The 26,043-nt window shown below is 37.4% G+C and overlaps 1 protein-coding gene across 1 annotated transcript in view; it reads left to right on the forward strand.

Annotated features, from left to right (window-relative positions):
* brip1 (BRCA1 interacting helicase 1) overlaps positions 1-1,791 on the forward strand; it is a 59,233-nt gene extending 57,442 nt beyond the window's left edge. The window contains exon 20 of the mRNA XM_054600872.1: positions 365-1,791. Within this exon, the coding sequence (XP_054456847.1) occupies positions 365-1,143 (779 nt within the window). The 3' untranslated portion in view covers positions 1,144-1,791. The remainder of the gene's footprint in view (positions 1-364) is intronic.
* Positions 1,792-26,043: the final 24,252 nt, after the last annotated feature.

Genomic DNA, 26,043 nt, shown 5'->3' on the forward strand with positions numbered 1-26,043 from the left:
GGGCGTGGGGGCCATGGGATCAGTTGAGTGGCTCGCCTCATTACTGTAAGGCCTTTTGCGTGCCTGAGTGGCGCTGGAGCGAACTGATGAGCAGATGTTGGACTGTTGCTTTTAATTAAATCCCCTTGACCTTTGTTTGAATTATATTGAGCGTAAGCCTGCGTTTATATCTTTTTTATAAGATAGCTTTGGCAGCCAGGGTGCTCTGCATACCGGTCTCATTTCATGGTGAGACTTAAAAGCTTCTTTGTGAGTCTTAAAGTGTCTACTCTGTTGTCTTTGTCAGAGTTCAGTTATGTGCCAGTATTAGACTCATAAATAGCCACTGTAAACTGATTTTGAACCTTTTGTTTCCTTGATGCAGATTGGTTGAAGGCGATGCCCAGTCCACAAGCAGAGCCCCCATTGCATCAAAAAACAACAGCTAATCCTCTTTACAACATTTTCACCTCTAGCCACATCAGCACCTGCTTCAAGAAGCCCAACTTAAAAGAAAAAGCAGCCAGTATTTCCAGCCAGCAATTGGAAACATCTAATCACTCAGAGCACCAGGAGAAACAGCAAATATCCACTCCACAAACAAAGACTGAAGCAACTTGTCTTAAAAAAGGGTCTGGAGACAGGTCCATTGAAATCAAAGTGGAACCACACAGGCTGGCTCTGGAGCCTTCCCGAGAAACAACCCTTTCCAGCTGTGAGAGTCAACTTTTGTCAGAAGACAATCTTGACAAAGATGAAGATGAAGAGGAGGAGGAGGAGGTTGAGGAGGACCAAACTGTTTTCTTTACACCAGAACTTTTCGAGGATGAAGACAAAAAAGGCAGCCCACAGAGCGAGACGAAGACCAAGTCACCTCCCAGGATGCTTTTGGGGGCAGAGAGGCCTACCCTGCTCTCAGAAGAACTTTTTGGCTCTGAACAGGCCCGAGGGCAAGGGTCAGCCTCTGCTTTTGATGGACAGAGTGCTATTTCAGTCAGTAAGGAGAGCACAGAGCTATCACAGAGACAGCAAGATGAAATCATAAGACAGAAGCAAGGTGAGGAGGAAGAGCAGGTGGATAACCAGAGCAGTCAGACAGGCAGTAGGCTTCGCAGGTTGTCGAGGTCCAGAAAGCCAGCTCCCTCTACTCCATCAGGTAACTAACAACCTCGACATAAGAAATATTGTCTGTAAATATTAATGTTTTATATGCAAATATAGTGCATATAACATGTCAACGCACATTCGCTTATCAGTAGATTGTGATTGAAACAACACAGTGCAGTGTACCATATTCAGTTCAACCATTGCTGCATAAGTTTCAGAGTTCATCTCGCTGAATATCCTTGTTGTAAAGTATCTACATGTGTTGCAGCAGCCTCAGGCAACTAGCCTACACACTAACCATGCATACCGTAGATGATGAGCCCTCTCATATCAGCATCTAATATAGTGTGACAACACATCTTATTAAGGCCATGAAGGCCGGTTCTCAGTTAAAAAACGCATTACTAACCAACAGCAGGGAAACGGCTGCGCTGATTGTATGTGCCTTTTAACAAATCATTAAAATAAAAAAACCACACACTAACTTGTTTTGCTATGAAGTAGGTAATCATTTTGTTCTGTTTTAATGATGTGTTTGTAGATAATTGGTGACAAATGTGCTTTAGACATGCCTGATTAAACCAAAAGAAGAGACCTTTATTTTTTTCAATTTCAATTCTAATGTAATATGTGCCGTAAACTCAATTGGTGTGGAATACACATTGGTTTTACATTCAGTATTGAATTCATATAAATTCTGTTCAGAATCACAATAAAATGAAATATTGGCATTTCATTTATATATTTTTTCTCATCCTTTTTGTTCTATGATATATAATTATACCTGATGCATTAACATGAAAGAGCTACTTTACTGTTATAGCTGGTGGTGTTTGGGATCATTTTAACTTCTTTATATACTGTTGAGTTTAATCTAGCAACATGATATTTTATAAAGTGATCATCTGTCTTTTTATAAAAAAAACTTGATCTGAATAATAACTACTTTGACCACCTCCCAATTAGACTTTACTGCACAGTATAGACAAATTCTTATGTTATATTTCAGGATTTTTGCAATTTATTAATATAAATGAGGGTATACTAGAAACACCTCAGTATAAATAACACAACACAACACAATACAATTCAACAATGGTACAAACTACTGCCTCGAAAATGACCATGAAGATGAACCAACCCCTTGCTCAATCAGTTTCAACATAAACATCATAACCTTAATAAAGGTATGGTTTGTTGCAGGACTGCTTTAGTTTTAGCTAGTAAGACTTAACAAACTAGCGACGGAGTGTATATCTTCACATAGGAAAACTCCCCCACTTACAGCCCATATTGAAATACATGAAACTAAGCCAGTGATATTCATTTACAGTGTAGATCCCATATTTCTAGTCCTGCATAATTTACTGACATTTAGATCTTAACCTCTTATATTTTATTTGTGGAGGAAAATAGTATAATCAGCAGTTTAATGGCCAATTTGATTGTTTGCGTCTGAGGAGCTGAGGTCCTTTTAATTGAGCCAATGCTAAATGAAGAATCATCAAACAGGCTTTGTTGAAGGGAGACAAAAAATAAGATTAAACATGATTGCACTGATGGGATTTGTGTCATTACAGCGCAAACTTCACCAATGTGTGATTTGCGAAGCCAAGCTGAGTAGACAAGTGTTCCATTTAAGCCTTTCTTTGCTCATCAGCTGCCTCCCCAAGACCCTTGTATATGTAATCGTGCATGGCCACTCGTTAGCGTCATCAAAACACAGAGCGTGGAGAGGCCAGCGAATGTTCGTTAAAAGCACTTAATAGGAGCCCACATTACTGAAAGACTCAGTGATGGCTGTGAATTACTGTACCTTTTCCCATTACTCTAATTCAGCTCTGCCCCCAACCTCAAATCATTAAAGCTACACTAAGACAACATTTTTTGTTCAGAAAAATACAGGCAAAATGCAGAAGTAAAAGCGCTCTATCCAGATAAATGGAAATGCCGAAATATCATTCTGAATGGTCAAAGCTTTGTCTACACAAAGTGACTAACCAAAAATTTAAAGTGAAATTCAATCTTTCCCATTTTTCATCATTTTTTTTCAGAGAAGTGCTTGTCCGAAAAAGTTTGACTCACTACTAGTGTTATTGGACACCGACCTAATTAGTTAACTAGAACAGTAATTCCAAAACAGGAGTATGCGTAGGAAGGGAGGGGGGAAGGGGGTGATACTTTTGTAATAACCATAATTAATAATAGTAAATGATAGTTAATTCATCTTTAGTAAATAGTTATTTTACTGTTAACAATCAGATGATAATCGATGATGTTTACTTAGTAGTAATGCTATTACTTGAAAGTCATTTTATCATAAGTTTATGTAATATGAAATAATTTGTTTTTTAGATTATACATTGTATCAATGTATCTGATACAAGACAGAAACACTTGCATTCTGGCCGCTCACATTATAACAATGAATGAACAATATTATTATTAATATTTTTTGTGATTACCAAATTGTTGGCAAACCTTTCAGAAATTGTTTGTAAAACATCTTTAAACATTGCTTGGATAGATGGGCCAGAAACCAATTATTAAATGATGACAAAGTATTAACTATTTAAATAATATTTAAAGATGCTTTACAAAGTATTTATTAACCCTTTAACAAGGTGTTATAATCATCTTTGTAATGTTAATAGATGTTTTACAAACAACTTGTGAAAGGTTTCAAAATCATTTGATTATGCTTTACAAACACTAAGTAAAGCTTAACATTTCTTTTTTTTTAATGATTGGACAATAAACTGTTAAAATAACAAATTAAAGCAATATTAATCATTTGTAAACATTAAAGCAGAAATACAGTACCAGTCAAAAGTTTGGACACACCTTCTCATTCAATGGTTTTTCTTTATTTTTATTTTTATTTTTTTCTACATTGTAGATTAATATTGAAGACCTCCAAACTATGAAGGAACACATATGGAATTATGTGGTAAACAAACAAATGCTCAACAAACCAGAATATGTTTTATATTTTAGATCCTTCAAAGTAGTTGAATGAGAAGGTGTGTCCAAACTTTTGACTGGTACTGTATACAACATTCAGAGCATTAATATAGTGGAACTATACTATTTGCTATGTAAAGATATAGTCTAGTAATGTCCACCGAGCAGAGAAGTGTGTTGTTAACCGAGCTTCTCCTTGCTTTGTTACCATAGACCAGGATGGTTGCGCTTTTTTTGTACATGTGGGCAAGCCTCACTGGTTAGCTTACAGTCACCGCTGCACACTGCTGTCTTTAAGATGATATCACCATCCAGACCAACAGTGTAGTTGTGGAAGCTTAGTAACCACCCAGCGCGTTTTCTGTAGTTTGTCATTTTGGAGCTGTTTGCACTGTTAGCTGCCTGGCAATGCCTGAGCGGTCGTCACGTGGAGAGCTGTTAAGAGGCAATAGAAATGCTCCCAATCTGGTATTCTTCAACGATTAACTAAAGTTGATTTAAGTATCAATTTACCATTAATCAATTGTGTTTTTTATGCTGCAAACCTACAATGTGATGTCTGCACAGGACACGCTTACACCAACTGTAGTCTGCTGTAACACCTGACCCCGCCTGCTACAATTGTGAGTGCGTGAGGAATAGTTACCAGGCAAGCACAGGCATAATAAAAATGATTGAATAACAAAAGGTGCTGGATAAATGGTTGACATGTGCAGCTAAGGGCAATAAAAGACAAGTGTAGGTAGTATTAAGACAAGCTGAGAAAAAACAATGACGGTGACCTACCTTAAACATGGTTAATTCCAGGATCACTAGTTCTTGTATGAAATAATATCCACCTTTCGATAATAAATTGTGTAACATAACATCCAAAATAAAATTCATACACAGTAATTTATAGCTGCCAGTCTGTGATGAGAATGAACACCAGCTCCAACACTTTTCAAACAACATCCCTGTTGATTTCAGCTCAGGGAAACATGACTGCCAGATTTATCTATTTGCTAAAAATGTTACTTAATGTTAATTGACAGGTGGAGGCTGTGGAGCCAAGAGTGCAGGGAAAGTCAGTCTTCAACAGATTGAGACCAGGAGCAACCACAGGAGGACTGGTGAGGCTAGGCCAGATCATGAGCTTAAGGTGATGATGGTGGGTTTGAACAGCAGACCATCCAGAGCCAGACTCATAGGAGTATACAGCTCAAAAAAAGATGTAGTTCAAGAGAATTCTTATCAGGCACAATTTTTTAAACCAAGTGTAAATGACAGAGTGACATTCGAGTCAGGAAGGTCCCCTGTGGGTGTGAGGGAAAACAAAGCTCTTCAAAAAGAACCTGCAACACCTGGTAGCTCCACTAGGACTGAGATTGACGATGTGACTCCAAAACAAGACAACACAGGGGGTCTGCAAGAAGCTGGAGCAGCACGATATAGTCCTACTAGTCCAGTGGATGGTCCAGGAACTCGACACACCAAACCAAAAGGTAAACTAAACTATATAGAATATAAAATCATAGGTATTACAGTTCGATCAATGCATGCGATGCCAATGTTGATTAGCACAATGGAGAAGGTTGAACACAAATACTTACAATTACAAAAATACATAATAAAAGGGAGCAGTTTGGCTTTACATTGAGCAAGGCGTATCAAATAAACCTTAAAAAAACTGCTTAATGGAAACAGGGTTTTAATATTTGAGCTGTTTTTATATATTTTTTTGTTAAATAGCTGGTATAAACCAGAATAACTCATGTGTTATCTCTGTTTTGTATAGTTACACCTTTGCACCTCTGTTGGAAGCATAAATCAAACTAAAGTCCATTAAACCAAGAACAAAATCAAGAGATTGACTAAAGGAACCTAGACTCACAGTAGAGTGTGCACTGATTCCTGCACTTGTTTGAGCCTCCACTGTAGTTGTTAATATTCAGTAATGAAACTGATATGGAAGTATAGTTTTAAAATAGCTGCTGCCCAAAAGAGAGTTGGGGACTTTTCTCTTATTAATAAAACCAATTATTTTTGTTTGTGTACATTTCTAATAGATTGTTTTGATTTAGGTTAACCCATGCCATGTATTTCACAAGGAAGTCACTGCCTAGGTTCATATTGTAACATGTTGCAATATTCTCTTAAATGACTTCCAATGTTTTTGGCAATATATATTTTTTATATATCATGCTGCATTGGTGTTGTTTCTAGGTATGCACTTTATGTAAAATGAAAATTAACTTACATTTTTTTCAACCAAGCTATTAAAGTACAGAGATCTTGCAAGCAGAGAAGCAAGAGATTTACCAAGACCTTTCCAAGAAGAAAGGTAAGGGTCGACTCAAGTTTACTTTTTTCGAGCAAATCACAGGGAAAGGATAAACTACTTCTAATCAGGGTTTAAATGTACTGTGCTTTTCTATTTCATTATTTCTTTGTATTGCAATATTTATGATTTCATTGAATGAAATACTAGCAATATATGTTGACACTGATCAGTTTTGCAGTGATGGATTTTGCACTTTGCACAAACTTTTAGCTATGTTTTGTACACAGAAGCACATAAAAATTGGATGGGAATGATTAATTCTGTGTGAACACAGTCTGTCAAAGAAAAAAACTTTTTAAATGTCAACATACCAACTTAAAGCATTACGGTACACTTTATGACCAAATTGTAGCAATGCAATAGAAAGGAAGTTTATCACTTGGACAAATTAGCATTTAGAAACAAACTATTTTCCACTTATGAATCTACCTGAATCCAGAGTGAAATTTGTTATGTCTGCCAGGCGTTATCTCACGCGGGGAGATCATGTGTTCCTTCCTGCGTGTGTTTGCATCTGTCCGTCTGTCCACAGCTAATCTCACATACAACTTGACCAATCAGCTAATTTATCCCTGAATGCTCAAGGACCTCCTTTGGTTGCAGTGCTTCACACTTTTTTTTTTATTGGAAAATATATTTCATTGTCTGTTTGATGATGATGTTGACTACTGACTCCTCACAAGTAATAAACAACTGCTTCATTAGCAAAAGGCATTTCCGGCAATCGGCTAGGTTAAATAAAACAACCTTACCTAGTCTGTTACAGAGCACATTTTGGCCTTTTGTCATGGCTCAAAAACAGATTTACACTTTTGCACTTTTCTAATTCACAATGGTTTCAGTGAGTCCTCAAAAGATGTTTCTCAAAATGCTGCACATAATATTAAATATACATAAGAAAAGCTTGAGTTGAGCTGATTTTTTTTTGTTCTACTTACAGATGGTCAATGACCAAAAGCCGTGCTCTTTGGGCCTCTACTGTTCTCTGTGTGAAAAGGAACTACTTCCTGTGGCACATGGTAATTTCTGAGAAATTCCTTTTGTGTTTCAATTTACAACAGAATAATAAGAGTCAAACCAATACTCAAAGTGAATGCGTTTCATTTTGACAGTGATTCAATTTTTACTGTCATGACTTCATTTTTTTAGGTGCACTGCGAAGTGCGGTTTGTGAATTTGAACATATAGCTTTCCTGAGAAAAGACAGATTTAGTCCGGCAGCAACGACCCGCCGCTGCCAGTGTGCACCACATCAGACATCAATTTTAGACAACTCAGACTCACTGCTGGTGGTCCAAAGTCTCACATCGATGAGGGCCCTGAGGACTGCTCTGCAACCCTACAGTGATAGCAGTTTAACTGGTGGGTTCACAGCTGGTTTGATTAGACAAGAAAAGTATCAAAGAAGTGATAGTAACACATTTTATATTACAAGAAAAGTTACTATGCAATACATTTTGCATGTTTTTCTATAAGGAAAGGGAAACCCCATCGCTCTCACAACTGAGCATCCATAATGAATACTCATTAGAAATGACAATTAAATCTGAAGGTCCAAGGACAGACGATGTCGTGTGCTGTACAGATTGTAAAGCCCTCTGATGCAAACTTGTGATTAGTGATATTGGGCTACACAAACAAAATTGAATTACATTTTTAGAAGAAATTACTTAATTATGATGACTGTAAATTATTAGATATTATTTTGGAAAGAAGAATACACTAGGGCTTTTCCCATCCCTGTTGTTTTTAAACAGGCTTTAATATATGAAAATGTTGACCTTTGATCCTTTTATGGCACATTTTTTCCCTCTGAAGTCAGGGAAGTTACATGCTTTCCCCCTGCTTTTCATTCATGCAGCATATAATGCCATCTGGAATCCTGAGAAGGGCTCTGTAACCAGATTTCTGCAGTGCAAAGGCTGTTTGTCTCAAAGCCCCTTTCTGTCTGCAGCCTTAGTTGCAGCAGAGATCCAGTGCCCTCGAGACATGGCTCATGATCAGGTAAACTTTATGAACTTGAATAAATGTAAAAATGTACAATACACAGTGTTATTTAGCAGAAACCATAATCCAAATGATTAACATGCCTTTATATATATATATATGAAGGGATATATATGTGTAAAGGGATATATAAATACACACACGCAATAGCCTGGGTTTATTTTCACAGTCTGACACTGAGCTGGGAGGAAACTGTTCAGAGTAATGAGTTATGTGAGTAAATTTCTGTCTTTGATTATTAGAGGTTTCTATCTTAAAAGTGAAAATCACATTCTTCACTGTTAACTCTGTATTCAAATCAGCCAGCCATTAGATCATTGTATTTTAAAGTAGCAATCTCAAAGATTTTCATTCAAATAAATGTCTGTTGAGTTACTATTTATTGCTATATGTTCAATCATCATTGATGAAAGTATTGCAATATTTATACATCTGCAGTATTACAAACTGGTTGTGTGGCGACATTACCGTGGGAAAAATGCGATCTTACAGTTTTTCTCCATTGTATACAAAAAATTAATAGAACTCGAAGGTCATGTCCATCCAACAACAATACTCTAGACTGCTGAACTCTGAGCACAATTCCTTCGTTTTCACTCAAGTAGAAATTATAAATCAGCCAGGACTGAAATCTTAAGGATCACTTCAACACAAATTTGGGAGTACAATTGGAAAAAGTGTGTATTTTAAACAAGATTGCTAGCCACAAAGGTAATAGTGGTCCCTAATGGTTTGTATATCTCCCAATGTGTGTGTTGCGTGTTTGAGTTTTAATATTTTTTTACCCTTTCATGGGAGACTCTCAGGTTGTCAAACATAACACATCCACAAACCACAGTTTTATGTCATCGTTTTAAGATAAAATCAAGTTTCATTCTTTGTTCAGTTCAGAGAGTGCACTCTCTTGCTCACTGTGACTGCTGCTCTTCTTTGTCTGGCTTTCTGAAACTCTCGAATCTCAGGTTGTTGGCTAAAATAAATGTTAATCACATGGCTTAAAAGTCACGGCCCTCATGGAAACATCTGTTCATTGTCAAAGCCATGACTCCCCTTGCTGGGAGAAGGGTCGCAGAGACATACTGTGTTAGCCCATTCACCTGCAAACACATGTTAAACTACATGTGTGCTGAAACATTGGGTGTTGCACATGCATCTTCTCTTTTCTCTCACAAAGGCAATTTCTAATTTGTGGGAAATATGTACAACTTTGCCATTGGTTTTTTTAGCTTCGTGAGGGAGTGATAGATGACTGAGAGAGGATTGTCAAACAAGACAAAAAATAGAATTTCAGCAGACTTGCCCTTTAAAATGAGAAAACATCTGCAAAGGAGGGTGGATGATTTGTTCCCAGTCGCAACCGTTTGCGCTGTTTCCAAGAAAGATTTGAGAATGTGTCGTTGCTGTGAAGTAAAGGGTAAAAAAACAAGGCTTAACCCAGTAGTGTCTGTAAACTACGAAGAAGTGACAAAAAATACTGAGCAACTCGCCACAGCGAGACTCACATTTGAATGTGTTGCTAATCTGACGGATGCAGGTGGCTTTCTGACTTCTTTCTACACAACAGCGCTGTAATGCCGTGTTCGCAACACTTTTGGTGTGAACACGGCATAACAGTAATGTCCTCCATGATCAATGTCAAAAGAATGAAGAAATAAAGTCTAGTCAGTTACTGTATACTCTACAGATAGGCTGCAGGTTTAGCAAAGTGACTCTTCTGTTTCCCCTGTCGTTTGTCACTTGTACCTCTTACTTGTACAAATTGATTGGACACATGCTGTGTCAGGAGGCACATTTCAAACAATACCCCCCCCCCCCCCCCCCCCACACACCCACACACACACACACACACACACACACACACACACACACACACACACACACACACCCATAATCCGATTTACAGTGATACCAGAGTGTCACAGCTTCTAGGAACGCCTCAGCCAGGTTTGATGGCCTCATTGATTTGTAATCCTTAAGATTATTTCCTTATTTGCTTTACAGACAGGGGATGCTCCTGCGCTACATTGTATCCATTAAAGGCATGTAGCCTTGGTTCAGTGTCATATCACATTTTTAAAACAGTGTGTTAATCTGTGCGTAGAACTATAAACAGAAAATCAACCAAAACGTTGCCTAAATTGAAATATGTGTCAGCTTTAAAATTATTTGGGGAGGCTGTCGCTTTTTTGCCGTTAGAGTTACAAATTGATGTTTGATGCATTTATAAAATGTGTAATGCTTAAAAGTCAGTTCAAGCTCACAGGTTTTATTCATTTATCTGGTATAGAGGAGCAGTACGTCGTAGCAGAGGAGCAGTATGTTATTTATGGTATTTCACAAAGATTTCTTCATAATGGAATGACTTAAAACCAGTTTTGGTTCAATGGTCACTTTTATTGATTTTTATGGTATAAAATATTTATCTTATTAATAAAGTTTATTGTAAAAAAAATTCATTATTTTTCTCCGTCAATATTTAGCTGTCACTTATGTTGTATCATTAAAATGTTATATCCGCACCAATCAAAACTGTTGCCAGGAGTATCCAGTAGTACAGTTTAAATGTCAGACGCTGTTGAGACTTTCACTGTGACCTGTGTCATATAAAAAAGATTAACCCTGATTGACTGGTAGATTCAGGTTAAACTGTAAATTTCCAAACACTTTCAAAACGGAGTTATCTAGTCATCTTGTCCAATCATTTAGTTTTTTTCTATGAAATTAGCAAAACACAACCAAGTTGCTAAAACAAGAAGATGATGATTGTACACTAGTTATTGTGGATTGCGTATAAATCCAACTATCTTTAACCAAGTGGCCCTCTGCTTATTGGATTTTGTTGCTGATAAGTGGGATGTGCTGTTATTCAAATACAAACCTGTTTCAGTATCCAAAAAAGGAATTTGTTCTTAGACAGGGAGGGAATGATTGACAGATTATACAGCATAAACTGTCATATATGTCACACTTTGGCATTAGTTAAACTATACCCTCCATCAGGGAAAAGTATCCTTCACAAAAACACCACCATATTCCAAATTAAAACTTTAATTTGAATTGATCATTCAAGAAAACAAAAAAATATATAATTTGTCGGCTACGAAAGTGCTCAGATATAGTGAAGTGATGCTCCCTTTCTAAATCAGTAGACACGTATGTCCGATCAAGCATCTCATACACTAAATGTCAGGCCAAGCATCTCATTCACATCAGAAAATATCCCTTGCCATGGCTGTCCTTAGCTCTGCTCATATTCTTTTATGCACACGCTTCTTTCTTGCTGTGACAATAAATGTGCAAAATAGTTAAACATTGCTGTGCACCAAATCCAGATCTTGTGGAACAAAGAGGAATAATCTGTTCAATCGTGTTGTGCTTTGCCTGTGTTCCAATTCTAGATCTCAGTAGATACTCCTATCTGACATTAGGTTTAGGTGATAACCTTGTTTGTGAAATTGCTTCAACATTTTGGCCATCTGGATCACAGTGTGAATCTGACTAAACCTACTGGCTGAACACACATCTCTGCCCCCCTCTGCCGCAAGAGGTTTAGGACACACTTTGGTCAACCCTTCACTGTTTTTTGTTTTTTTTAATGCTTGCATGATGCGTTTCAAGTTCCTGCTGTTCAGCTGTGAATTTGACAGACACCATATTGCACATAAAGCTTTGGAGGCTGTCTGGGTGCAATGCCAGACACGCAAACTCCAGTCTGCATAGAACCACTTAACAGTCTCTTACACTCTTGGATTGGGGCATGCCACACTCACAACAATTTTACTGACACCATCAACCACTGTCATTTTGACCTGTTAATCTCAATTTGTCATTGTTGTCATAAACCCCCCCATAATTTATTTCTTAGTCATCTGTACCAAAACTACTCACACCCCTTACACCATGTGGGTTTAATGTGCTTTTTTATAGCAGCCTTTGTAGGCCTGCAAGCTCTGATATAGTGACCTTTAATACCTGTCATGCCCCATTCGTTATTAAAGGTGATTATTTTCATCTGAGTGATTTATTTGTAGCACAAAAGGATTTCTGTTCCGTAGTTCCATTTGAACGCAGGATAATTCATCCTGTAATGTGTATTTTTTAAATTATTATAATAAGCTACTTAAATCTGTATAAAGGCACAGCATGTTTGCTGTATGTCCTATTACTTATAATGAAATAACAAGTAGATGTTTTACAGAGATTTGTAAAGAGATTAGAAAATACAACTATTTATATTGTTTGCGTCCCAATAGAAAAGTGATACATAACCATTGTGTTTTATGATTATTTTTTCTTTAATCACAAATTATTTTGAATGGAAGTAAACCACTTTGGCCACTGTGGTGCTTTAGGTGAATAGCTGATGAAATTGATTTCTTTAAGCGTATGTAGCCTGATAAGGATTGCCTGACCGGATCATCTGGTGGTAGAGGGTCTTTAGCAATCTGGCTACTGGAGCAGCTGTTAGAACTTGGCTTGAGTCTCAGGTTTGGAGCTCCTTGGATAATAAACCCAGATTTGTTTCAGAGGGTCAGTGGAATTAGACACCTAATCTGCCTATGTGGATTTATAAGTTGACTAATCTTGATATAGACATCCGTTGTTTGGGCTCATCTTTGTGTGCTTACACCATAAGCTAGTTAATGCTATAAGTGTGATTGTGGCAACCATTTGTCAGCTGAAAGCCTGATGCCTATTTAGTCGTGCATATTGTAAGGTCTCAGCAGGAGAGCATTAAGTACTGGCAATTAGCCATGTATGCAACCTTACCCTGTTTATGGTAGAACACCAACAGAGATAAGAAACTCTGATCCATTAAACTACTTAACCTCTTTGTGTAGTATTATGTTAAAGTTTTAGTAGCTGTTGTCTAGTTGAACATAATGTTGAACATTAATTTGTTTGTGGGTTTTTTTTGAGAGAGCATGCTTTCATGTATGAATTATTCTGTGCTCAGTTTATGGCAGTTGGTCACCAATTGGTTTCAACACTTCATTTTGATTTGCAAAGCATGAGCATAAATTAGTAAGAAATAAATATCCAGCTCCATTTTGTTTCTTGCCTCATTGATTTTCGAGTAGCTATGTCATTATCCTCTTTTCAATCATTGGACTCCTTTTATTTTGGATTTAAAAATATGTGTCACTTTGCTACAATCAATAGCATTGATTGATCTGCTCCAGACTAGTAAGAGTTAACTTAAGGCTAAGTGCATTCATTTAGACCCTATTATAATGTACCACTGTTATCGTGCTCTCTCTGCCTTATTTAGCCATGCTGGCGTTATGGCTCTAGCCATGGCAATGTCAGTCGATCTGTCTCTCTGATGATCAGTTTCTCGGTCCACCACTTTGGTCCAGACTGAAATATCTCACAAATGATGGTGCAAACTTGGTCCTCGGAGGATGAATCCTACTGGCTTTGGTTCTCACTTTTCCTCTAGTGCCAACAGCACGTTGACATTTTTGGCTTTCAATGAAATATTGGATGGATTGCCATGAAATGTCTTACACGCAACCATCAGGTCAACATTTTAAGATTGTCCATTACTATGGGGTTTTTTTTTTTGACAGTGCTAGACAAAGAAATTACATTCATATGAGCCTTAGCAGATCAGCGAACATGGCTCTAGACTCCAAACAAATACAAACATTGTTCTTATTGTCATTGCCTTCCAAAGCCACACATACTGTGCTCTCTGAGCTTTTTCTGATTTGATGTTCCTTTGAGTTGAGTAAACATAAAATTCACCATTAGGTTGACATGACTGACATACAGTCTGGCTATGACTTTGCTGTTTTTCTTGCTAGGACAGTCTTGTGTTTTTCAAAAATATCAGCTACAGGAGACAGTGCTAATGTGAAATTAACATAGTCTGTCCTTAGATTGTCACTACTTAACAGAAAGATCTGGAAGATGAGATACGCATTTGTATTAAAGACAAAGTGTATATTGTATGTCAACCAGATAATCAATATTCCTTGTTACTATGACTTCTAAAACCCAAAAAATCATACGTTGTCTAAAAGACCATGAAATCATCACACTAAAACCATACCATCATGAACAGGTCTACAACATGACAGCTTGATTAGTATCCCATAGCAGCAAACCTTCTTTTCATTGCCTACCTGCTCTTAGTCACAAAATATTTTCATGAGCTGCATACTGTAGTTTGAGTTACTTGAAGCGACAGTGTCACGTAAATCTCTCCTGGGAAACATTTGCTTCTGATTTGGGAATAGCACTTGGGTTCGAGTTGAGGTTTCGCTTTGGAGATGCCTCTCTAGTTTAAGCAGCACTCCATCAGCCTGGTATGCTGTTAAAAAGAAAGTGAACTGTCTCTCCCTAAGACCTAATGATTTATTAGCACAAAGGGTCTGTATCTTCCTGAGTTGCAGACCTGTGAGGCGGTCCTCAACATGAGACAGGTCTGTGGAGATCACTGAAAACACTTCACAGGCTTCTCCCACTTGCCATTCCATGGTAAAGTACCAGGTCCCTGAAGATGTAACTTGGCTGTGAAGATGGCAATAGTCCTAACAGACAGAATGGCAGGAGGCTGCTGTTCATCAGGACTAATACGTCATTTAAAAAAACAAACTTTCTTCCCCTCCAATTACAGATATTTTACATAGCCCTGCACAACTCTTTACTTTAAACATGCACTTGACAATTTAATAACTCATTTTAAAGAATCTTAATTTGTTGGTTTGTTTATGCGTTAAACAACTGTGTTGGTGTAGCCGAGTAGTATAAGATACCAGTGAGACAATTACACTCTAGGAAGTCCAGTTGGAGTGACAAAAATGTGTTTAAAGGTATGAGATGAATGAAAAAATTGCACAATGGTTTGTAATACACAAACAGGATTGTACAGCTATTGAAGGTTTTCACAATGGCAACCTCATTGATCAACGTTGCTGGATGACATGGCGTTTAAATATTAAAAATATATATATATCCAGGCTCAAATAGTTCAGCAAAACCAACATTATGTGCCAATGCAGGGCGCACTGTGCCCTGTAGAGAGGCATAAAGTAAGGGTGTCATGGTCCTGTTGTTGGATAGTTATATAGTGTATCTGACTTTAATGCAAGAAATCACAGTTTGCATTCTGTCAAAGACCGACAATAGGTGTTGTTTTATTAAATTAAGATCATCTTTCTATAACCTTAGACAAGTGTGTTAGTGTTTATTGTTCCTAACAAATACTGTACTTGCCATGCAGCAATAAATACATTTATCAGTGGCGTTGAACATTACTCAATCTCACTAAAACTAATGCTGGCAGTAGGGTTGTGTTGGATTTTGATAAAGCCGAATAATAAAGATGTTTAGAATGCAGTTATGATCCAAGGAATTTTGGCTCACACCATGAGCAGATGTGGGGAAACTCCCTCAGAAACGCTTTAGCACTCCTACATTTGGGAATCCTTCTGTAAATATTTCAGCAGATCAAACATGTTACCTCTCACTCATCTCCCAGTAAATGCTCCGCTTTTCTCTTTTCGAAATGGATTGCTTTTTCTTTTTGCAAAGTGAGGGTGAAAGGTGAGGTATTACAAGCTGTCAGAAAGTTAGGAACTTGCAGATATGCAAGGTAAAGTGTTGAAAAATGGGTTGAGTGAAAGCACTGTGCTGTTGGTGATCCAGGCCTGTGTAAATATCGTAAGTGTTGGGACATTGTGAGTCAAAATGCACCACAGCTTCAAGAGGTTTGCCATTGAATGTAAAATCCATAAAAAATGTCACTAGAACTAAATAGATGCCCTTGACAGATGTGTTAATGGATGTTTTTCTTAAAACATTTTATATCTTTCCCGGTCCAATTATCTCACACCTATTCTCACCACACACAGTCATTCAAAGCATTGAGGAAAATCCCAGAGTAATGACGAGAAAGTTCTTTGTTCTGGCCTCTTAGTGGAATATGTTAGTGCTGACAGAAAAGACTATTTAAGAACAGGAGCTCTTAAAATCAAACAGGACACATTCAGTGTTTAATTCTGTGGCAACATAACCGAGAGCTTGCCCTGACTCATCACTCTTTCAAAGCTCGCTGGCACACCTTGCCGTGGGAATGACACTTCTCAACCCATCTCTGTTTGAACAAGTTGATCCACTTTCTCTGTGCTCTGTGTTGGGCATTCAGCTGCTTTTCCGAATTTATAATGGGGCGCTGGCTGAATGCACCAGCACAAACTTTAAAAAGGGTTAATAAGTGTTGAATACAAGTCCTAAGTGGGCACATGAATGTGCCTACTCCTCCGTTTGATGTATGAATTAATCCTTTTTCACTGTTGACGACCTGGCAGGCTTACATAGAGGTGTGGACGGATAGGCATCAATACAATTTGCTGCTGTGCTCAATAAATGTCCCCCTCTATCCCATATGTGTATTTGGGTTGCTTGCTGCTCACCCTCACATTAGTACTGTCAACACAGATTAAGAATGAAAAGATCCATTTCAATTTGTCAACTTTGTGGCCAAATTGTTGTATGAACATGTGATTATATCTGATTATTGTAAGAATATATAGAGGAAAGCTAAAACAAATGAATATATCTAGCTCTAACTCACATGTGACATGCATTTTGTTTCGAATTCTATTAAATAAATATATGTTTAATTAGATCTCCAACAATTACCTGATTATTGGATCGTTGGATTAACAGAAAATGTAATTGATTATCAAGCAGGAAAGCCAAACATTCTTTGGTTCCAGCTCCCCCAATGTGAGGATTCTCTGCATCTTCCTTTTTTATTAAAGTTTTAGCTGAAAATCTCTGGGTTTTGAATTGTTGATGAGGCAAAAAAAGACATCAGAGGATGTCCACCTTGAGCTCTGGTAAATTTGTAAATTGTAAATTGTGATTTTAACAATACTCAGATATTTTATAGATGGAGAAATCAGTTAATCGTCAAAAAACTAATAATCATTAGCTTCTACCATACATTCAATAGTTGCTGCCATTATTTAAATATAAAATACAAACTTATGCTGTTGCTACAAACTTGTAAGATACTTATAAATTATGATACAACCATGTTCAAACTGACATATTAGCTATCCTGTTGGTCAAAATTAATTTTGTTTAGTCAGTGTAATCTCTCACGTATTATGACAGAGGTGCCACCCTGACCATACAACAAAACCATTCAGTAAAGATATAAATGGTTTTTTTTGTTTACACATTTTTTTAAATATTCGACTGCTTAAATGATGATTCTTCATTTTAACTCCAGAATAGCTTGCAGACCTACCAACCATTCAAATTTTAGTAATAGAATAGTTCTATTTGTAATCAGTGTATAAGATTCGTATAACCATAGTAATTGATGAAATATTGAAACATGGCGGCATTGCTACATTAAAGTCTGATTTTAATGAGCAAATGGGTTTATGCTGATTATATTGCACAAGTAAACAGTTCATCCAGATGATCTAAACCAGGGGTTCTCAAACTTTTTGGGGCCAGGCAAAATTTCCCAAGGTCCCTATCCTTATCATAACATCAATAAAGCATATGCTTAGGACCAGGCTTATCCTTAGATGCCATAGGAACTATTTGTGTTCTAAATCTTTGTAACCTAAATACCTCTGACCTGTTTAATGGTGATAAACAGAAACACCATTTCATTTGAATCATGTTAATACCACTTATATACCTTTTTAAACTGATTTTTCTTTTCAAGAAGTTGTTTTTAGAAAATTAACAAGTCCTAAAACATCCAGACATTTAACATCACCAGTTTTAAGCCAACGTTTAGTAAGTGCTTCAGCTTAAAAATAATACATTTATTGCTGTGAGTTAAAATCATATCAGAATTTCTATTGGCCCAATGCTAATGTGGGTGGGGATATTGGACACTATGTTCTTGTTGTATTTGTGCAGATTTTCCCCATCCTTGGATATGCACTTTTTAATGATACAGGACACTATTTGAGGACCCCCCTGACGGAATGCCACGCACCCCGGACCCCAATTTGAGACTCCCTGATCTTAAATGCTTTGTTTTGAGGTAAAATAAATGTGAACTCACTTGCGAGGACAACAAGTTAAAGATGCGCCACTAAGCTACTCTGTAAACTCTAATGGATGGTAACAACAAACAGTTTGGATAATCATTTCACCATTGCCCTTGCTTTGTCTTGCAAATAATTTTGACTAACATGGGGATTTGTTTTCAGGTTTACTCAATCACACATATTCATTCTATAAGGCATAAAGCTGATGTTGCAGGTGTCCTTTAGAGACTCTTAGGCCACCAGGGTAATAGGATGTCAGTCACGCATCAGTCCCCAGCTCTCAACACTCCCTGTTCGTGTCAGAACACAAAGGCTGCGGGCGTCCCTCCAATACATAGCCGCTGGGGCAACCAGACAACACCTTTAAAGCAAACAAGCTTGCCCGCTCTTTAATACAGCAGCATAATGCTCAGCCTTTGTCCCTTACAATCCTCCTCCTATAACAGGTGCCTCTTGAAGTTGCTTTGTTTCTTCAATTTCCAAAAGCCCATCTCTTTTTATATTTGCCCTCCTAGCTGACTTTGTAGGTGACTTTCTCTAAATGTACTCAACAAACCTACAGCCTTTTATTTTGTGTGGTGCAATAAACGCATGGCTTAGCAAGTTTGCATTAGTGTGCGCACTTTGTGATGCTACTTCTATGAAAGGACACAGGTTCTTCCTGTGAAAAATGACACCGCTTTATTTCCGCCCTGCTTTGCCGACTATGATGTGGTTGAAATGATTTTTAATGTTAAGGATAGAAGATCATACCTCACCTTGGGAATAGCAGTTTGACAAAACATCTCAACTCGAAATTCACTTACAGTACTAGCTTTATCCAGAGCCTTGAACCACATCTAACTGATCACTAACACATCACAACTGAGCAAACTCAATACACTGATGACGGCCGATGAAGATGTGTAATGTCATGCATGTAGTGATAAAACCATAGAGAATTATCATCCGTATCTGGAATGTCGCTCAGCTCAGAGTTATTAATGTCTCTCAGCTCATTGGTTTTGTTTTGCAACTTTACTGTTTAGTTCTGTCTTGCTGCGCTCACTAGCTTTGTTTCCTCCACCCGCAGGAAGCTGTTTTCGAGTTCTCGTAGCTCATGCACAAAAGCCTCAGATAAGAGGAAAATCGCCTCGCCTGTAGCGTACCTTGGTGTGCATGTACAACATGGACAAAAGTTTCTGTTGCTGCACGTAAGATATTGGATGTTTGCATGAATACAGATAACACAGTGAGTGATCTACATAGGGGAAATAGTAAATACTTTTAGAAACATGCTATTATGTGAGCATGTCCTGCTGCCGGCAAAATCATCAAGCATGACTACGCTACGCCCGTGTCACTTCTTGTGGGTGTTATCGCGACGCAACGTAGTTTGGAGACCCCATCTGGGATTCCAGATGAAGGATCTTATAGTGCGTGGCCCCCTGACGCCGGTCAGTCATGTAGTGTGAAAAGTAAACCACAACGACTGCAAGATTCCCGATAACAAGACAGGAAGTTGTGTATCAACTACAACTTTGAAAGTTCTGTAGTGGGAATTTGGTTTTAGTCAGAGCGACAGTAATGAGTGTTAGTGGCCATCTTTGACAACATAGCCTGTTAAAGCTCCAGTATCAGGCTTACCTCACAGTCTTGTTCACAGATGTACAAGCACAATGCTAATAAAGTCACAAGAGAAAGTAATATAGTTGAGGACAGAGTACATGAGAGATTTCTGATGACAGAGTTCATATAAGTTCAACAAGGGGTCCGTTGTTATTAGTTACCATGTTAAGCTTACACGATTAGTGTTTCCTTGAACACAGCCTCTTTTCCTTAATCTTTTGGTGCTCATCCATAGGTAATGAAGAATAACCGCTATTGACAGCTATTAATGTTGTGCTTGTAGTGGAAATAACCTAGTTGGAGAACACACACAAATGCTTGAATCGATATGGGGGTGTTATCCTCCTAACCCATCACTTGACCCTTCACTGCACCCTTTGACAATGAGCTTGGGGTAATGGGTTGTATCACATTTTATTATGTATTGTGTCACCTTCATTAGATCTCGGTTAGGGTCCTCAAGACCTGTTGTATAATCCAGATGCAGCCTTTAACTGCTTCTGTCCGTGAAGCCATTTTGTTAAGACTTTGGGAGGTTGCACAATAGTCAATCATATGTACTGTATTTCAAATTTTTGGAAAAAAACATCTTCATTTACTAGACGTTGAGGTGGTAAGTATGAGAAGACTTTGGACATCAGTTAACCACAGATCTATGTATACAAATTCTATTAATCCTGTCAGTACAATTCCAACTTTAAAACTGAAACATGAGCAGGAGCATAAGTTGCAAACAATATGACCCAGTAAGATTACTTTTCCATTATTTCCATTGTTTTATGCGTTAGAAAGTACAGAATTTACAGGAAATTAGGGGAGTGAGTGACATGCAACAGAGGTCTCTGACAAGAATCTAAACGGTGACATTGTCATTATAGTTTATGGAGTATCTTAACTACAAGGCTACCAGGACCATGACCAGGACGGTAGCTTTGAGTTTAAGTTTCTTGAATTTTGGTAATGTAGGTATTTGGGTGACTTGTAGCATTTGTTGCCCAACACTTTGCCTGGGGTACTAGTACAACTAACACCAGTCTTGAAAGGTTAAAGGGAATTCCAAAATGTCTTTGTGGCCTGCATGTGTTGGCATGTCAGGGGGGAACAATTTGAATTCGCACAATTTGAATTCAGGGCATTTGTTGCATGTCACAACAGGCTCAAAAGGTATGGTTGCCATTGCTCGAATAACTTCTCAATCCTAAATACTAAAAATCAGTTGGTTGTCTTTGAATTCTTTTTATCATGTACTTTATTGTATGCCCTGGAAATTAATGTAATTTTTTCCGAGAGTCCCTTCTTCTCAGGCAATAAGTTTAGGCATAACTCTGAAAATAATAGATTTGAAGCGACTTGGGTTGCAATTATGGGTGTTAAGTGCAAATGAAACATAAACTGTTACATGGCCAATGTAGACAGCTGTATTGATTATCAGATTATCAGACGCAAGAGACAGACAATTGAAAAATGCAGCTGAAACACATCCGGTGTAGACAAACTCTAAAAGGCTTTATTAAACATCTCCGTGACACACCTTTCTTTAGGTCTTAATTTTTTTTGACTTGGGCCTTTGAAGTGGTAGAATTTATAAAAAAATAAAATAAAATAAAAAGACTGTTGGGAAAACAATGCAAGCAATGCCAGTTTTAACTTTGACAATACTTTAAAATGTTATAGTCTAAGTTGCTCACTGATGATTGTTGTTGTTGAAAATTTATTTCAGTTTAATTTGACTAATTTTCATCCTTTTACTAATACAGCTTGACATAGGGAAGAACTGTGTCTTCAATAAATGGTTGTACAAGTGCGTGTTAACAACTCACTTTACCCATGTATTTTATGAAAATAACAAAATAATAATTTTTACATAATAATAATAATGATAAAAACCAAATGTCTCCCTAACCTTAAAGTTGAACTTTAACCCTTAATATGTTCATTTATCTTGTTTTTATTTCTCTCTAGGGAACGTTGTTTTATTTGAAGGACTCGTTGATCCCAGTACATTTTGGCCATGAGATTAAGTCCTAGTGTCATATTAATACCTACAGGCAATTTTGAGTTTCAAGTTTACATAACCATTTTGGACATTGGGAAAATACTAGAGCAACCCACAAAGATACAGGAAGAACATGCAGAAAGGTACCCCAGGCTGGCAAGCAACACACCTTGGTGTGAGATGACAACTGAGCTGCCATGTTGCCTGGCTTTGTTCTGGCAACATTTATGGCATTTATAAAAGATTACAATTTTGGTCGGCCCCCCACCATTGCACACTTTGCCTTGCAACATGACCATGTCCCTTTCTTTGCTTGTAAATAGTCTTAATCTTAGTGCTATTGTTTTGTTGTAGTTTTTTAATAAATAGTTATATCATTTTAGTTTTTCAAACAGGCCCGATGTTGGAACATTGTTTCTTAACTTTCTCAGAATGTTTTATTTTATTTTTTTAAATGTTCTCAGAATGTTATTTTCGAAACATTCTCGGAACCTTTTTTCCTAATGTTCTCAGAACATTTTATTCCTAAAGTTCTATGAACGTTATATTCCTAACATTCCTTGATGGTTATTTTGTTATTCTCAGAATGTTGTTATCAAAACACTCCCCGAATGTTATTGTACAATCATTCTGGGAATGTTGTCAGAATTTTGTTCTCCTAATGTTCTTAGAACGTTATATTCTTAACATTCTCAGACTGTTTTCAAAATGTTGTCAGAATCTTCTTTTCGAAACTGTCTCGGAAGGTTTTGTTTCCTAACATATTTGTAACACTATATTTTCTAACATTCTAAGAATTTTGTAATCCTCGCTTTCTCAGAAGGTTGTTGAAGAGGAAAACAGCGTTCCTAAATCTTTAGGAACGCTAGTAATATAAAGTTAAGGAAAACAACAATACGATATTGCTAAGAGTATAACGTTCTTAGAACATTGTTTTTGTAGCCTTTTTGGAATGCTAAATTCCTCACTTTCTCTAAACGTTAAATTCCTAATTTTTTTTATCCTAAAGCAATAATCCAAATTTTCTCGAAACGTGTTTTCCCAGCGTTCTCAGAACGTTATATTCCTTACTTTTTACAAATGTTGTTTTTAACGTTTTCTTAACCATATTTTTGAAAGGTTCTAAGAATATTATTTTCCAAACATTCCAAACAACACCTTTTTCCTAATGTTCTCAGAACCTTTTGATCCTTAGTTCTTGTAATGTTAAATTCTTAACGTTTTTGGAACATTATATTACTAATGTAACAGAAAGTTATACTCCTATCTTTCTCAGAAAGCTCCTAAAGTTTAAATTAACGTTTTATTTCTATCATTCTCAGAACGTTACTTTCCGAACATTCTCCGAACGTTGTTTTCATGATGTTCGCAATTATTGTTTTCGCAATGTTCTCGGAATGGTATAATCCTAACATTCTCCTAATGCTTTCTGAATGTTTTTTTGTTTTTTCCTGTAATGTTCTCTGAATGATGTTTTCCTAACGTTTAGAGAAAGTTATATTCTTAATGTTCCTGGAATGTTGTTAACCCTAATGTCTCAGAATGTTATATTCCTAACATTCTCTGAACATTGTTTTCTTCACATTTTTGGAACGTTATATCCCTCATGTTTTCGGAACGTTGTATTCCTAACTTAGTTTAACTTACTTTTGTTTCTTAAACAATTATTTAAATATATCCACATAAATATCTGATTTGATTAAATGATCAAAATATAAATGCTGCTGTGCTTAAACTCAGTGTTACAACTTAAACCAAATATCAGCATCATTCTGTATTATAAATGCAGTCACTGCCAAGTGTGATTTTAATACAAAGGTGCTTATGTTGTTGATATGTATCCTTGTATGAACTTCCAAACATTTCTTTCTTTTTTTTTCACTCATACTGTTTTCAACAGACATTGTTTGCTTAAATGCTGTAAAACTGGGAGGCAGAATGAAAAGATAAAAGGCAGCAGAGAAAAGAAAACATGTCAGTAACTGCTGTGTTGATCCCTGTGTACAAGAAAAGTCAGACATCAGTCAGTCATGTAGGTGGTAGAGGTGCAGCAGCAAATAATGTACCAGAGCTAGAGCCGTAGGATCACAAGAGGGCAAACATGATTATTGACAGAAACACAAAAGCAGGTTTAGGGTAGTCTCATCCGAGCTGTGTGAAGTTTCATCCAAACACAGCCGTGGTTAAAGAGGGTTCGCAGGTGACTGTGTCGCAGAACATGAGGACCTACCCCCACAACCAATTTGTATGCAGAGTCCTTTATTCTCTCTTCTTATTTTGTTCAATCATGACCCAGTTTTGGGGGGGACAAAGCCCCTCGCACCCCTGTTGTGCTCATAATAGCTGTGTCTCCAATTAATAGGGCAGTCTGTATTTTGTGTGCGTGCATCTGTGTATACTGATCATGGGGCAACCTTATAATCCTTTTTCTGTGACCCAAAGGTGTTGCAGACATGCTGTCTTTGCCTTTGCCCAACCCCTTTTTGAGTCTTTAAGCCTTATTGCCCTTGACACTCTGCCCTGCAGACAACTAAGTCATCCTATTTGTTATACTCGTTGTGGACAGAGTGGGGCACTGTTTCCCTACTTTGCATGAAGAGACTCCTGTGATCACTTTGATGTCTATTGTGTCTGCAACAATGCAGAGACATCTGTTACTTAAGCTAATTCTGCTCATTTGCTATCAACAAAGTTCACTAACGTGAGTGGCTTACACTGAGAGAACAAGACACTGCCATTGTTCAGTTCATCTTGTCACTTTTGTTTTACCAATCTGTCCAAACAGATTTACTGTTGCTGAAATTGAGCACATGAAAGAATGTTGAAAGAAGTTAATGAGACGAACAAGGGAAGAAACACCATTTATAATTAGAAAAGCTAAGTAGAGCCGTGCCTAAATGAACACTACTATCCCTTGGGATGAACCATTGACAACACCAGTTAGCAGGAAAAAATTGTTCACTGTTCTGTGTGCAGCTAACCCACAGTGTTGAGCTGTCCCCCCCCAAAGCTTTATTTATACTTGCGCCATCTGTGGAGGATCGCGCTACGGTGCCCTTGTGCCAGCTCAAAGCACACACAAAGGTATTTATACTCAATGCGCTGTTCGTTCCACGCTGCTGTTCGCCAGAGGGCATACGAACATCGGCAGCGGCATAAACCAACCTCCACAATGCAGAGGAGGAATTGTGGTTAACTGTAAACTCATCTCGTATTCCTGGACTACTTCAGTGCATTGTACAAGCCCTGTAAAAAAAGAAGTCAAGTATTAAATGCATTATTAAGGAAGGGAGGTTCAATATCCTGTAAACACTTAAATTTGGCCGTCAAAATATATATTTAAATGTACATTTTTAAGACCTTCGGTTTTTAAAGAATTTAAAAACGAGTTCATCTTTTTATATTAATCATTTGTCATTATCACCATTGAAAAGCATTTTTGAGGACTGAGACAATTACATAGACGACCCGATCTTTGCGGGCAATGTTTCTGTTAGCTAATAATTATATTAATTCAAATATCAGAGGCACAACTTCTAACAATGATGAGCTTAAAATCCACAAAACAAACTTTGAAAATGAAGAAAATCTGAAATGATTGCATTGCCATATCAAGCACAGTTGTATAGTTGACCGACCTTGGTCTGAGCTGGCCAATGCTACGATATGAATAACCAGGCTGTGTTCAAGGGGCGGGACAGTGAAGGACGAATTGACCGAGGTGTTAAATTAAATCAGGGTTTGAACTTCTCTCCCAAACTTGCTTTTTTCATTCTTCTTTTGGTAAACTAATAAACCTATTCATATTCTATTTAGGCATAAACTCTCCATGCAGCACACATTTTGGTTTTGATGAACTCACCTCTTGTGACTGATACTGAAAAAATTATAAGTAATGTCACTAAGGGTGTCAACCCCTGAAGTGTACAAACCAAACAAAGGGATTCACCAAAATACACACGTGTCATTGGAACAAATAGATCCCCACGCACTCTCACCTAATAGGCACACACTTATAACACAAA

This window comes from Anoplopoma fimbria, chromosome 1 (genome assembly GCF_027596085.1).
Source record: "Anoplopoma fimbria isolate UVic2021 breed Golden Eagle Sablefish chromosome 1, Afim_UVic_2022, whole genome shotgun sequence".
In the NCBI taxonomy this organism is placed as follows: Eukaryota; Metazoa; Chordata; class Actinopteri; order Perciformes; family Anoplopomatidae; genus Anoplopoma; species Anoplopoma fimbria.